The sequence below is a fragment of the Mastigoproctus giganteus genome, chromosome 2, assembly GCF_048544385.1.
Source record: "Mastigoproctus giganteus isolate SK-2022 chromosome 2, ASM4854438v1, whole genome shotgun sequence".
In the NCBI taxonomy this organism is placed as follows: Eukaryota; Metazoa; Arthropoda; class Arachnida; order Uropygi; family Thelyphonidae; genus Mastigoproctus; species Mastigoproctus giganteus.
The window spans coordinates 147,813,452-147,828,558 of NC_143576.1; the positions used below are offsets into that span (position 1 = coordinate 147,813,452).

A 15,107-nucleotide genomic window follows, 5' to 3' on the forward strand; every position below is an offset into this window, starting at 1 on the left:
GTTTCTAGGTAGTTTAAGAGTTGGCGGTTAATTGATTTCTCCATTACTTTAGAAAGAGTAGAAGTAATTGCAATGGGATGATAATTGGATGGGAGGGATTTGTCACCCTTTTTAGGAACTGGCTGAATATGAGCAAATTTCCAAGCAGAAGGAAAAACACCTTTGGAATAAGAAAGTGAAAAAAGGCGGCAGAGGATAGGAGTAAGTTCAGGAGCACAGGTTTTGAGAACAAGTGGAGAAATACCATCGGGACCTGGAGCTTTCATGGCATCAAGATTCATCAAAATCCATCTGATATCCTTTTGACTGAAGACCACAGGAGGCATTGAATGGAGCGCGTTGGGAATGGTGGGAAGTGTTTTACCAAGATCATTAATACATGAGCTGGAAGAAAAATGGGATGCTAGCAGGTCAGCTTTATCCTTGGCTGAAGTGACAACAGAACCATCTGGTTTGGACAGAGGTGGGAGCAGCGATGGGCAAAAGTTGGGGCCAATAGCTTTGGCAAGAGACCAGAATGCTCGGCTACCATCAGGGCAAGAAGCAAGTTTTCTACTCTTAGCCTGTTCAAACTCAAGTTTGGACTGATTAATAACTGCTTTACAATTGTTGCGAGCTTTGGTGTAGCAAGAAAATGAAACTGAAGAATTAGAAAGAAGCCAATTACGATATGCAACATTCTTCTCTTGAACAGCCTTAGCACATTTATTGGAAAACCAAGGTTTAGATAAAGGACAAGATTTTAAAGTGCAGTGTGGGATAAAGGATTCCATTCTTGCAAGAATAATTTCACTGACACGATCTGAGCAAACGTTGACATCAGAAGTTTTGAAACAGTAATCCGAACAAGGAAAAGAAGAAAAGAAGTCTTGCAGGTCATCCCATTTTGCATTCTTGTAATGCCAAACAACACGAGGTTGGGAATAGCCATGAGATAAAGGTTCCATTGGAGAAGAGGCAATCACCAAGTTGTGATCTGAAGTGCCTAAAGGACCTCTCACTTCGACCGTGTACTTAGAAGGGTTGTTTGTGAGAAAAAGATCAAGCGTATTGGCTGTATGATTAGGATTGTCCGGTATTCTTGTAGGTAAATGAACAATCTGTGCTAGGTCATTAGTAATTGGAAAAGCCTCAGCATCTCGACCTGCTGGGTCGGTGTGACTAGAAAATGGAAGCCATCTGGAGTTGTGAACGTTAAAATCACCAAGGAAAATTACCTCACTGTTAGGAAAGTTGGACTGGAGAAAGTCAAGTTGCAAAGAGAGGAAGTCAAAGAGCTCCTAGTGATTAGTGGAGTTGGGAGAACGGTAGAGACAACAGATGAATTTGACACAATGAGGTAGAGAGATTTTAAGCCAGAGAAGATCAAAGAGAGGGGATTCCAAATTGACAAGTCTCTGACAGGGAATATCAGAACAGACATATGCACAAGTACCACCTTTGAGGCGAAAGGAATCATACGGCGAATAATTTGGGCATCTGAGATGAGCAGTAGTTGAATCAACCGATAACTGAGATTCTGTCAGAAAAGTACATGGGGTTTGGCAGACTGCAAGTGGAAATGGACATCGTTGAGATTAGAATTGAGACCACGTATATTTGTGAAATGAATTAGGAAGTGCTTGGGAGGTTTAGATCTTTTCACAGATAAGCTTGCTCTATTAGTTTGACAATTCATGGTGTATTCAATAGTAAGAAAAAGTGGGTGGGACATGCTGTATGAAGTAATGAGATTTTTGGATATGGCGTACAGGTGGTAAGAATATACCCAGATCCTTGACATAACGTGGCCTCGACAATGCTCCCCGCATACACACTACTCGGACTCCCTCCAGTCACTATCTGGCAGAGTAGAGGTAGCAAGATTATACACTAGCTGATCCAGAAGCCTCCTAGAGAGTTACCAATAGGTTCAGTCCGGTGTACTAACTAGTGGCCGGCCTGCGAACACCATTTTAGAGCTGTACCCTCGAAATGTAAGGAATATTGGATCTCGCCACGACGTTCATCATAACTTCAAAAGTCATCAATCATACTGCATGATGGAAGAGATAGGGAAGGGTTGACCGGAACTTAGCTCTAGAGACTAAACATGGGTTCCACCACTTCAAGCCTCCAATAAGCAAAGTGATGGTATTGCACCAGTTGATGAGAGTCATCTACCGCCTAGTAGTGCCTGGTAACATAGAGGGGTGGCGTTCCTCCATGTGGTGTGGGCGCCACACCTCTACCCCTGCTTACGTTGGTTCACACCTAGGTGGTAACCCACCATGTACTTGTGCATGGAGGTTATACCCAGAATTACTAACAGTCCCACCATCGTGAAGGTGCAAGCACTCTTTACATAAACTATAATTTTATTTGTAAGTGGAGACTTCCGTGAAACGACTTTTTCTTCAGGCATCAGTAAAGTAGGCAAAAAAAAAAAAAATATATATATATATATATATATATATATCTTAGCATTTTATAACCCACCAGTAAGTCATTCTCCCACAGAAATTTACAGTTGACAATCCACTAATTGGTCATACCACCCAAAGGACAACACCAGTCAGTGACCCACTGGTGAGTTGTTCCAGCACAAACATGTCAGAACAAAATGATGAATAGGAAAATTTGGTATTGTGATAAATTACCAGATTAAAGGCTGACTGACCAGCTAGTTTATGAAATGAGATTTTCCATTGCTTAAATAACCCAAAGCAAATTGTTTTAGTTTGGAGCTGCACATTGAATAAATAAAATTGATAAGATTTGCATACATTTTAAATGTATATTAATACTTGTGTATGATGTGTAGCTACTCAATACTAAATTTATGTTGTTCTTTCTCTTCTTTCAGCCTGAACAGAATAATCATACCTCAAATTTAATTAAAAAAGCCAATGGTACAGTAAATAAAGCTGTTTCAAGACCAAAAACACTTAAAAGGACTCGAAAATTTATGATTGATGGTGTTGTTGTAACAACAACAACAAGCAAAATTATATATGATGATTATGAAGAAAATAAGCAACTTAAAGATCACAATGTAAGGTAAGAATTTTCAGAAATTGTTTTTTACTATATCATATTTCTAAGCAGTTTTTGAGATACTGTTTTAAAAATGTAAACTTTGTGATGAATGGATATTTCATACCAGATATTTTAAATCTGGGGCAATTTGATGTATGTCATGGAAACAGATAATTACATACATACATTGGGGCCTTGCCTTACGATGACACCGACATTCGATATTCTGAGGAACCAATATACCTTCCATACGATCGTTTATTTTAAGAACCAATAATATTTGCACGTAGTGATAGCTTTCCGATATAGCTGGAACAATAGATGGGTGGAAATTTTCAGATGCATGGTACATCATTCGTATGATTGTTCTCAACCAATTAGCATCTTTATTATTGTTCAACAATGTTATTGTTCAAAGCATGGTGTGCGGAACATCACTTATACACTTAATTATTTTAGATCTATGGTGATCTGAAACTTAAAGCTCTATCAACCAGTGGCAGTGCTGTGCACTTTGAAGACTTTAAAGCCAGCAGAGGCTGGTTTGAGCACTTAAAAAAAAAGGTGAATGTCAAAAGTGTTGAAAGGCATCCAGTACTGATAAAAAAGCAGCTGAGACCTTTAAAATTGAATTCCAAGAGTTTGTTGATCAGGAGGATTATCTTACCCACCAGGTTTTTAACATTTGACGAAACTGGCCTCTTCTGGAAGTGAATGCCCAGGAGAATGTACATCACTGAGAATGAGGCTGGTTTACTTGGGAATAAGCCTATGAAAGATAGGCTCACTCTCCTGTTGGGTGCCAATGCCTGTTGGATTTTATGCATGAAGCCTTTGCTTGTGTATCACTGTAATACCCCCCCCCCCAGAGTATTTAAACAACAAAAGGTTGACAAAGGCATGTTAGGAGCATTTTGGCGCAGTAACAAGAAGGCCTGGGTTACAGGATATGTCTTCAATGAATGGGAGCTTGAAGTTTTCTGTCCTTCGGTAAAGAGTTATCTTGAGAAAAATAAGCTTCCTGTGAAGGCACTGCTCCTGCTGGATAATGCACCAGGCTAATGATCCCAACCTTGTTCAATCTCTTGAGGCACAATTTGACTTTGTTCAAGTCAAATTTTTGCTACCCAACACCACTCTTCTTCTTCAACCACTGGACCAGCAAGTGATTGCAAACGTCAAGAAAACCTACACCACCAAAATGTTTGCAAGTTGCTTTGCACCGACCTCTGGTGAAAATGCTGTCACCCTCAAAGATTTTTGGAGGTCGAAGTTCAACCTGCTGGATTGTGAGAGGCTGATTGAACTTCGACCTCCAGCACCTGGTAGTACAATGTTTTTTTACTACCAGGTGCTTAAATTCAGCTTTGAAAAACATCTGGCCTTTAATTATCCATAACATTGACTGATTTTGAAGATGATGGTGCTTTGACAAATGATATTGTCACTCTTGAAAAATCAGTGGGTCTGGAAGTTGGCGAAGAGGATGTGGAGGATGTTATTGACGCTCATGGGTATGAGCTAGAGGAGCTACAAGAGTTGGAGAAATTTACGGAGAGTGACACTGGGAAGAGGAAGAGGAAGAAAAAGACACCCAAAAAGTGTCAGCTGAAGACTGTCACTTCTTGTTTTTGAGCATTTAAGAGACATGATAAAAACACCCCGACATTTAAAACACTGAACTCGTGATGTGCAAAATGGAGGACAGTCATTTATTATTTCAGAAAGCTACAAAAAAAGTCTTAAAAAACAGTCCACTTTGGACAGTTTCTTTACCAGTAGCAACGAAAGACTGAAAAGACACCTGGCGCTTGATATAGAGTCCTGTCACCATTGATTTAATCAGCTCTGCACTTCATGTCGAAGGTAAATGCTAATTTATTGTTTGTTTTTTATTTTAAGATGTTTTATGACTATTTTTAACATGCAAGAAATACCTGTTTTATGTGTTGTTGGGGAACAAATTACAGGAAATCAGTGTATTATTGGTTTCAACATACAATGGGTTTTGTGAACAAATTATAATATCATATGTTATCTATCAAGCCCTACTAACACCTCACCAGACCTGGCAAAGAATCTATCGAAGTCTGCTACCCTCAACAAATATCTGTTCTCCTGTAAATACGCCGCTTTTCGTGGACTAAAACTAAACCCAGAAAAATCAAAGTATATCATATTCTCACCAAGAGCACAAACAGATCTCAATCTAGAGCAGTCTTTATGGAGCCTTCAATTGCGGAGCATCTTCTCGTCGCCGCTCATTCAGCTAAATTCTTAGGTGTGATAGTAGATGAAAATCTGACTTATAAGGATCAAATCCAGCAACTGCATTCAAAAGTGCTATGGGCCTTCTGGGCCATGAAACTCAACCTCTGTAAATTGCATAATAAAGAAACAGTCAGGAAATTTCTAATATATTATTTCATCTCAATTATTGGTTACAGTATTGAAGTCTGGTCTGCAGCTCCTTTGTCCAGCCTGAAGATGCTTTGGGGTCTAGAATTCTGGATCCTGAAGTGTAGAATGCACCCCAGCCCAGCACTTGGCATATGCTTAGAAGCTCGCATAATGGCACTTAATCTGTGCTCCGCAGTTCACGACTTCATTAACATCTGGGAATTTGTGGGCTGGAAAATCCTGGGTAGAGCTCTCAGAAATCCTCTAGTGCACTGCTCAGACCTGCAGAAGCTCTTGACCTTCAAGCAACGCTTTCCCAACAGCATCGTTGGCACACTGAGCTCTGCTGACATTGATTTTGATCTGTGACTCAACCTACAGAGGAAAAAAGAGAAAATCTATATTCACGTGCCATCACCATTCCTGTAACTCATTAAAAAACTGACTCCAAGTGAAAGATGTCCATACTGGTTCAATCGATCTATGAGGTTATACCTGGATCGTACTCTATTCTACTATTCAGGCCTATATCATCAGTATTCCAGAAGATCCAGTTCAAATGCAATTATTGATAACTCAAAGCTATATAAGCTAATCTTATGTTGAGGAAAGTGATATATTTGTTGTGATTTTTGTATTATAGGAATGTTATATGTATTATATTGTTATTCTTTGTATTATATGGATGTTGTTTTATGCATTCTATAAAGTTTTTCTGTGTTTTAGCAGTTTGTATGTAAGTAAACATTATGTCTCCAATTAGATTGTAAGATTCCTCTGGATGCCTGTAGCGGGAATCGTATCCTTGTAAAATTTTGTGAATAAAGAATTTTATTATTATATGTATATATATATTCTTCATTGAAAAAAGCAACATTCTAAGAAACATTGTTACAAATATTTAGTTGTCATTAAACAGGTAAAAAATAAATTAAACCTTTGCACGTGGGCAGCCAGAATGCCACATACAGTAATACCCTGAAGTTACGCGATAGGTGGGTCCGACGAAAATCACTTGAGTTGAATTCGTGTAAGTCGAGGCACAACTTTGCATATAAATGCATATAAATTTTGTTTAATTGGGACCAAGGACTAACAAAAACACTAGTTTAGAAGAAAAATATTTAATAAAAATACATATTAATACAAAATATGTAATAAAAAATAAATGAGTTACGTAAAAAAGTTATTTCAATGTCGATGGCTTTATAAAATCTAACAAATTCGTCTGATGACACAGCGCCTTCTTTTTTTCATGCAGAATTTCTTCGTAGCAAGCTAATAATATTTTTATTCCTTGCTTTGTAGCTATAACGCGTTCTTCGTTGGAGTCTGTGTTCTAAAATTTTTAAGCCCTTTTCAATTGAGCTGAGACCTGTCACACTTGCAATTGTCATGTGCTTTTCTGGTGGAACTGGGTCTGAAGTGTCAGATACTTCAGTGACGTTTTGCTAACGCATCTCTATGGGCTCATTCATTGTCAGCTCCTGACTATGTGAATCCAACAGCTCGTTAACATCATCGCCATTGACTTCCAAATCTAATTGCCTGGCAAGATTAACAACTTCTTCTATCACATGAGCGACATGACCAGTTTCTGGCGTTGTTTTCGTCTCGTTTTTGAAAAAAAATGGACAAAGTTTCTTCCAGACACCATTCAATGTTTTTTTGTGAATTTCATCCCAAGATTCTTCAATGATTCTTACGGCATCTAAAACATTGAATTGTTTCCAAAAGTCTTTAACAGATATATCACTATTTTGTCTCATAGCTTCATTCAGACGTGCAAATGAATGCCTCGTGTAGTAAGCCTTGAATGTTTTGATGACTCCCTGGTCCACGGTTGAAGCAAGCTGGTTGTGTTTAGAGGCAAAAACACAACTTTCACACGTGGGTCGAAATTAATTAGGGTGGCAGCAGGGTGACTGGGTGCATTGTCAATAAGAAGCATCACTTTAAATGGAATCTGTTTAGACTTGCAATAACGTTCAACTTCGGGTATGAAGTGGTGACCAAACCAGTCCTCAGAAACAGAAGCTGTCACCCAAGCTTTATGATTTGACTTCCAAATCACTGGTAAGCTAATTTTAGATATACACCAAATGAAAAAAATCAAGAACCGCGTAACTCCGAGTTCGCGTAAGTCGGGGTATTACTGTACTGTAAAAATTCTCTCCAGCCTAGATTATAAATTAATTACAAACTAAAATTAAGATTAAAAAATTACAATTTAAAGTTGTTCAATGTTAACAATTTAAATTCTGGAAATATTTGATCCTACTTTGTAAATATTTGTGTCAGGTCACTGTGATATCAGAGTATAAAAATGAGATTCCGAGACTAGTGGTCCTTCCACATGCTACAGTAGATAGAAAACACTCATTCGTGGGTGAAGAACCACTGCTCTCATAGGGCATAACTGGTTATCACCTTAGTGAATAAGGAGGATAGAGTGATTCGATTATTCTTGTTTGCTTTAAATATGATCAAATAAAATAAAGTACTGCCAAAGCTCTCAGCACAGTAATTTCTAACTAACCCCAATCCTGTGAAGAAATTGGAAAAATTAAAAGAGGTGTGCAGTTGTGCAATCATTCTTGAATAAAATGTAATTGAAGTGTATTAAACTGTGAATTCTTGTGATAGGAATGTCAGAATTTCAGAACAAAAATATTTTTTTAAAACAATGCAAAATACACACAGCTTAATAGTCTTTTCTCATGCTCATGACTTTGCTGGGTTTGAGGGTGCATGGCATTTTGAAATGAATATTGGTGTTTATATTTCATGAGAGTAGCCTGAAGAATTATTATGGATTAGCAAATTATTCTGTTAAGTTCTAACATGAATCATGTATAAAAAGTTGTGGAAGAATAAATAGTTAAAGTCAAGAATATTGTTACACATTTGATTAAAACCATAATACAATTAGCTCATGAGATGTTATGGCTCACAGTATATTATCAAAATGCAGTATATAGGGAAATTGCATATGCAGTTTCTTTATGTCATGACCTGACCATTCACTAACTTGGCCTTAACTTAAGTGAACATGTATGAGATGCACTGAGCAAATATATTGCAATTTGATTCTGACATCTTCTGTGATACTGTAGCAAATGGCAGATACGTTCAGTAATGAGTTCTTAGAGGTTCTCCAGTATTTACTTGAATAACCTGATCCATTAAATGCCAAAAAAGTGAAAATCTTGTCCAGTAGTTGGCAGGAGACTATACGCCATATTGGAGAACCACTGATGGGATAACTGTATGATTTACTACAGATTATGCAGTATTTGTTTTCTCAACCTTGATTTATTCATTATTAGATCCCTTGGTTACATCTTTTTAAGGCAATAACTTTTTATCCCAAAAAATATCCATTAAAAGTTGTCCAAGAAGGATATGTTATGAAGGAGTAATATCTTATATGAATTAATATTTAATTTTACTTATTTTTTTTTCCTAATTGTAGGAAACAAGAATTAAGAGAATTGAAGATGTTGCAAAAACAAGAGACCAAACAATTTCAAGACCTTGAAATGAAGGCTCAGTTTACTCGAGAGCAACAGGAAAAGAAATTTGATCAAGAGATGATGGTAACTGCTTTTATGAGAAAATTAAAATTCAGTACTTTAGCTATTTTATTTGACCATTGCATATACCTAATTGTATCGACTGCATAGTATGTCAAAAATAAAACTTTTTTTTTTCCAGTTTAGCTCCATTTATTGTAAGTAAATTTATTTTAATTTGAGTAAATATACTTGTTTTGAAAGTTCTTGAATTTCTCAACTCCCCAGCTCTACTATTGTTTCTTTACATCAGATCAATAGCAATAGATTTTAGTTGATCTGTTAAGAATGTTTTGTGTGCTGTTTCATAAGTTCCTGAGTTTATCATCTATAAAGGATGTCCTTTGAAAGGACATTATGAGAAGTAGCTTAGAATATTAATTGAAATTTAATTATGAAAGTACATAATTGAATAATCATTTTTGTTGCCAAATTTGGCTACTCATTGTGACAATTACAGTACAGTTCAATAACAGTTTTATAAGCAGTTTAACAAGTAGTTTGATGTTCATAGTAGATAATTAGGTTTTGTATGATGGAGTTATCTTATGTGACCATATTTAATTGATGAAGGTTGATCATTTTTTATCAACTATTTTTGATTTTAAAAAAAAAAGTGATGATAAATGTAATTATTTTAATTTAGTCAACTTGAAATCAGTTATTTACAAAATCATGAGTTTGATTAAATCACATGAGTTCAGCAAATCACAATTCACAAAGAGAAGTAACTTTGAAAATTGCATAATACAAAGAAAGCATAGGATTTAGACAATATTTTGGTGTATTTCAGGTGGAGGGATGCACAAATGTTATGTAATCGGGTTTTTCATTAAATTAGCATTAGTAGAGGCATTTGATGCAAGAAAGCAAGCTTATGTAGCATCAGCCAAAAAAAAAAAAAAAAAAAAAAAACCACTTCCACTTCACCCCTCTGTTCGTTCGAAATACCTGTCCAGCTGAGCCTTAAACTTATTTAGGCTGTCAACTTCCACGACAAGGGATGGAAGTCTGTTCCACCAACCAACCACCCACTGGCTAAAGGCAAATTTCCACACGTCTATCCTACATCTGTCTTTCCTCAATTTGAATTTATGCCCTCTCAGGTGATTATTCTGAGTGAGAGGAAGAATACCATCAGCATTGAGCATGCTCAAACCATTCAAGGCTTTATACACCTCTATCAGATCACCTCGCTGGTGCCTAGTCTCCAGACACTGTAATTTGCAAAACTTAAGCCTTTCTTCGTAAGAGCACCCCTTTGTTCCATTCATTGAAATTAATTCAATGAATTAATTATAACTGATGATGTTACCAACAGCAAATGCAAAATGGGAAGCATTCAAAGAACTTATCTTGGAAGCTACTAGCCTTTACATACCAACTAAGAAATATTGTTCAAGGTTTAGGCCTAAATGGATGTCAGATGAACTAATGAGGCATATGGCAGAGAAGAAACATGCATGGGATACATACAAATTAACACATGACACAGAGCCTTGCACAATCTTTCCAGGGCCGAATTGATCAACGATAAATAATGAAATTAATTGGATTATTTCAAAGGTGGTGGTGGGGGGCAGTCATGACTTTCCAAAAAAAATTTTTCTGGGACAGGCCCAAAAAAAGCAGCTATCCAACCTAGCATATATTCTTCACTCCTGTTTAAGTGTACCTCATCCCTGTAAAAACAGTCCTTCCTTTTAACAAGTGCAGGCCACATGGAGAAAACTTCTATTCCATGAGTGTTGCCCAATCTTTCTGGGGCCAGACTGATTGACAAAGCCCCCCTTATGTACTTCCACTTATCATGTGCCTTACCCAGACACTTTAAATTTAGCCCTAATTTTTTTTTTCTTTTTTTTAATTGCCTCATATCTGTGAAGTAAATCCTCAGGTTGTCTGTGCTTAATATCTATATAAATATTGGTGTAGATACATCATAGTTTTCCCATTAATTTGAACTACGTATGTAGTGTAAAAGACATCATTTTAGTTGTATCTCATATTGTGGGTGCCTTCACAACAAGATAGTTGGTATTGCACTACTTCAAATAAATAACGCTTCTCTAGTAGAGAGGACTACTGTTATTTATTTTCAGTGGATACTACCACCCAGACAATCTTCCGTTTCAAAGCTATTTGGCTTCATCATCAGTGAGTGGGGAGGTACCCTGGTAATGCAACAAGTCATCACAGTTGCAAAGTTATTTCCACAATATGGTTTGAAGATGAAATGCACAAGGCATAATTTCTTATGGGTTTAGGTAATTAACTATATAATATCGGTGTAGATACACTATAGTTTACCCATAAATTTGAATGTTTTAATTGTATCTCAATTTTGGTGCTTAATATCATAATGTTTATGTCAGGCTAATAAAGCTTAGAATGAAGTTTTGCCAAGTTAATATATTAACTCCAAGTATGATTACCTTTCACAGGATAATAGTGTGCAATGCAACACTTTTATATAATTCTTGAGTTTTCATTTAAAATTTGATTTTTAGCAACACCTTTCATTAGAATGTATTGGATGGATTATTCTGAGGAGGATGTGTACACTCAGGCCATCTTGTGCTCATTGTCACTTCACAAAAATGTATTAGTCTACACATCTGTATTTTATTTTTTATTTTATTTATACTCAACAATGAGATTTCATTGCTGGAGACCAGCTAACTTGGCCATGTTGTTAAAATAGCAATATAGGATTTGGCAGTGTGACCCTCAAATTCCAGTCAGCAGTGGAGTATTGGATGTAAGATCATTTCCTCTTTGTGAGGGAGAGAACAGCTGTACTATCAATTGCAATGTCCTCAAAGATATTGAGTTTAGCATTTGCAGTAACAATTAGCATATCACAGGATCGGTCATTCAGTATGGTTGTAATATATATTCCTAACCCAGTGTTTTTGCTCATCAACTTTGTTGCATTTTGTACAACAGTATCAAGAAAGGTTATCAAAGTTGAGTGTAGCTTACACAACAAGATAGACAAAGTAGAACTCAAGCATTATTTCCAAAGGTGTTAGCTATTAATATTTTTCTTTAAGAAAATTAGTCATTTTTTTTTATGAACAATAATAATTACTTTAATTTGGTAACAAAATATTTTAAAAAATTCAATCATATGCAAAGATATTTTAGATGTGTGTTGATAAATGTTAAGAGTCAATAATATCATTACATTTAATATTCTTTTAATATGCAACTCTTATCTGGTAATGACTTTTATTTGATACTGTGCTGGGTTCTGTGATCAACTTCTTAAACATGTGATTGCTTTATCACACAGTGGCTAGTTTTTGTATAGGAATAATTAGGTGGCTTACTTTTTTTTTTTTTTTTTTAAAAGCCAATTAAAGTGTTTCAAAGCCTGATTTTGTTTATAAATAATTTTAGTTTATTTTTATTTATCATCGAGAGTATTTTTTATTTTTAATTTTTTAAATTTTATTTATCCAAATCAATTATAATGCCAAAAGAGAAATCATAGAATTGTTTAATCATGGTTCTCAAATTATAATGTTTAAAATTGTTTTCTCTCTTCTTTTTGTTAATAATAAGTTATTTGTATCAGTTTAATTTTTTTATATAAGCTGTGGAAAAGTCCAGTCATTCCAGTGGGACATCAAATATTGTAACTTATTTTGTTTTCTTATATGAAATAAATTAGTATTTCTATTAAATTCTGTTAGAACAGACTGCAAATCTTATTTGTGAATATTAGCTAGCCAAACGTAGGTTTTATTTCTTTTATCAGTTTGCAGCTTGGCATACTAGTGATTTGGTAATACGCTAATCATAATTATTTTTTCTTCATTAGACGTTAAAAAGGAACTATGACAATGATTTGGAAATCTTAAATCGCCAACATAAACTAATGGTAGAAAGAGCAGAACAACAACAGGAAATTGATCTCAGAGTAGCTTCAAAGAAAATAAGATGTGAGCAGGTAAGAATTTTAGTTTAATTTTATATTTCTTTTTTTCTTGGAAATTGGTATATATAGAAAAAATATAAGGATATTTTGAAATGAAATATGTTAATACCACAGTACTTTTAAACTATTTATTTACAGTGCCTCTGTTTCTTTTTTGTATCTGATCTTTTGTCAGATCCTTGATCATGTGAAGTTGGAAGTTGCAGTGGTTACGATTACCATTAAGAGAAATGGAGATCCTTACTTTTTATTTCCCTCTGTCTGTTTTTTATTAGATCCCAGGCTTCACCTCATAATTATTAGTGTAGGCTTCCTTAATATGAATTGGAAACTGCAAGGTGGCTGGTTCACAATTAAGGGAATTGTCTTAGATCTCTAGATCGGTACTCTCATAACTGGCACATCACAAATTCCGTGAATGAATCAGGAATAGATATTTTCCAGTTTTAGGATAACACTACTATTATGTGAGATTTTTACACGTGGATTGGAAAAAGACTCTGACTAGTACTACTTATTGTCAGTTACATAAAAAATATAATTAGACTTTTCAACATGCAAGCTTGTTGGCTTTTAAAATAAAATTATGGATGATTGAAGACTGTTGATGTATTAAACAACATTACTGAGGTTTTTAATAAAACATGAATTTCTCTTTTTGTCTATTTGATAAATATTTTTACAAGTTTTATTTTACAAAAATCCAATTTTATTTATGCATTTTAAATGTCTTATACACACATATGCATTAATGTAATAAAATTATGTACAGAAAAGTGTTTCTTAAATTAGTAGTTAGTAGTAGTGGCATGTGATGCAAGAAAGCGAGCGTATGAGTTTATGCAGCATCAGCCAAAAAAAAAAAAAAAAAAAAAATTACAAAACAATCCCCTCTAAATATTTGTCCAGTTCCTCCTTAAATTTATTTAACCTATCAACTTCCACAATGACAGATGGAAGTTTGTTCCAGCAATTAACCACCCGCTGGCTAAAGGCAAATTTCCGCACATCTATTCTACATCTGTCCTTCCTTAATTTCAATTTATGTCCCCTTAGGTTCATAATCTGAACAAGTGGAAGAATCCCATCAGAATTCAACCAGCCCCGGGTGCCAAGCGTATTTCGAGGCCAAGAGACATTCTTGAGATTCATAAGGTGCTCTTGATAAGCGACTGAAATTATATTTTAAGTTCATATTTCTTTCAACAGTCTTACTTTAAAAACAGTTCTATACTTGAAAAGTAACAAGTAGAACACAGAAAGGAAATACACCTTTCTTTACATTTTCCTCTATTTATATTTTTACTAATTAACTAACACTTCAACCGCTTGGCCTCCGGACGGCACTGCTCCTGCCTCCCCGTGGCGGGGCCGGTAACCTGGTGGAAAAGTTATCCTCCAGGGCGAAAAGGAGTAACGATGGATATAAATGACTATCCACCACTAGAGCCTTCAAATTCAAGGCCAGACAAACCAAATGATGATGACCTGAACCAACCAAAAAGGCTCCGAAGAGAAGTGCAGTGCAATGAGATGCCAAACTTCCTTGTAATACATGAGCTCTCCAACCAGCCTGTCAGCAAATTATCACCGTTTGTCATCCAAAGATTTTTGGAATCCATTGCTGGAACACCGAAAATGGTTAAACGACTGCAATCCGGAGACCTCCTAATCGAAACAGCCTCCTCAAAACATTGAGTGGCTGCATAAAACAACAACTTTTGCTGGGCTAACGGTAGTATGGAAGTAGTTGTAAACCCAGATCATGAAGAACCATTACTAGAACTTCACGCAAACGACATTATGGACACTGGACACCCTACCTGACTGAAAAAAATCCTCCTCAAACAAAAAACAGTCAGATGAATCATCCTCAAGTAAACCAAAATAAACCACAGCATCTTACAATGGAATTGCAGAGGCTTTCGTTCCAACACAGACGATATTCAATACCTAATTAACCATTATTCTCCGGTTGCCTTTTGTTTACAGGAAACTTACCTAACCACACAAATTTCTCCTTCGATAAAGAACTACAGTAAACCCCCGCTATTCGCGGGGGTTACGTTCCTGAGAAATGTCGCGAATACAGAGTTATTGCTTCCATAGTAATAAAGGGGTTCCGTTCCAAAGTATGAAATATATAAGAAAAACTAGTCTAAAATTTT

At 35.7% G+C, this 15,107-nt stretch overlaps 1 protein-coding gene across 2 annotated transcripts in view; it reads left to right on the top strand.

The window, feature by feature from the left end:
* Nucleotides 1-15,107, top strand: part of LOC150089647 (serine/threonine-protein kinase 10-like) — a 218,350-nt gene that overhangs the window by 137,844 nt on the left and 65,399 nt on the right. For both annotated transcript variants that reach the window (XM_090389579.1, XM_090389580.1), the window contains exons 13-15: nucleotides 2,846-3,039; nucleotides 8,894-9,017; nucleotides 12,823-12,951. In XM_090389579.1, the coding sequence (XP_090245705.1) occupies nucleotides 2,846-3,039; nucleotides 8,894-9,017; nucleotides 12,823-12,951 (447 nt within the window). The remainder of the gene's footprint in view (nucleotides 1-2,845; nucleotides 3,040-8,893; nucleotides 9,018-12,822; nucleotides 12,952-15,107) is intronic.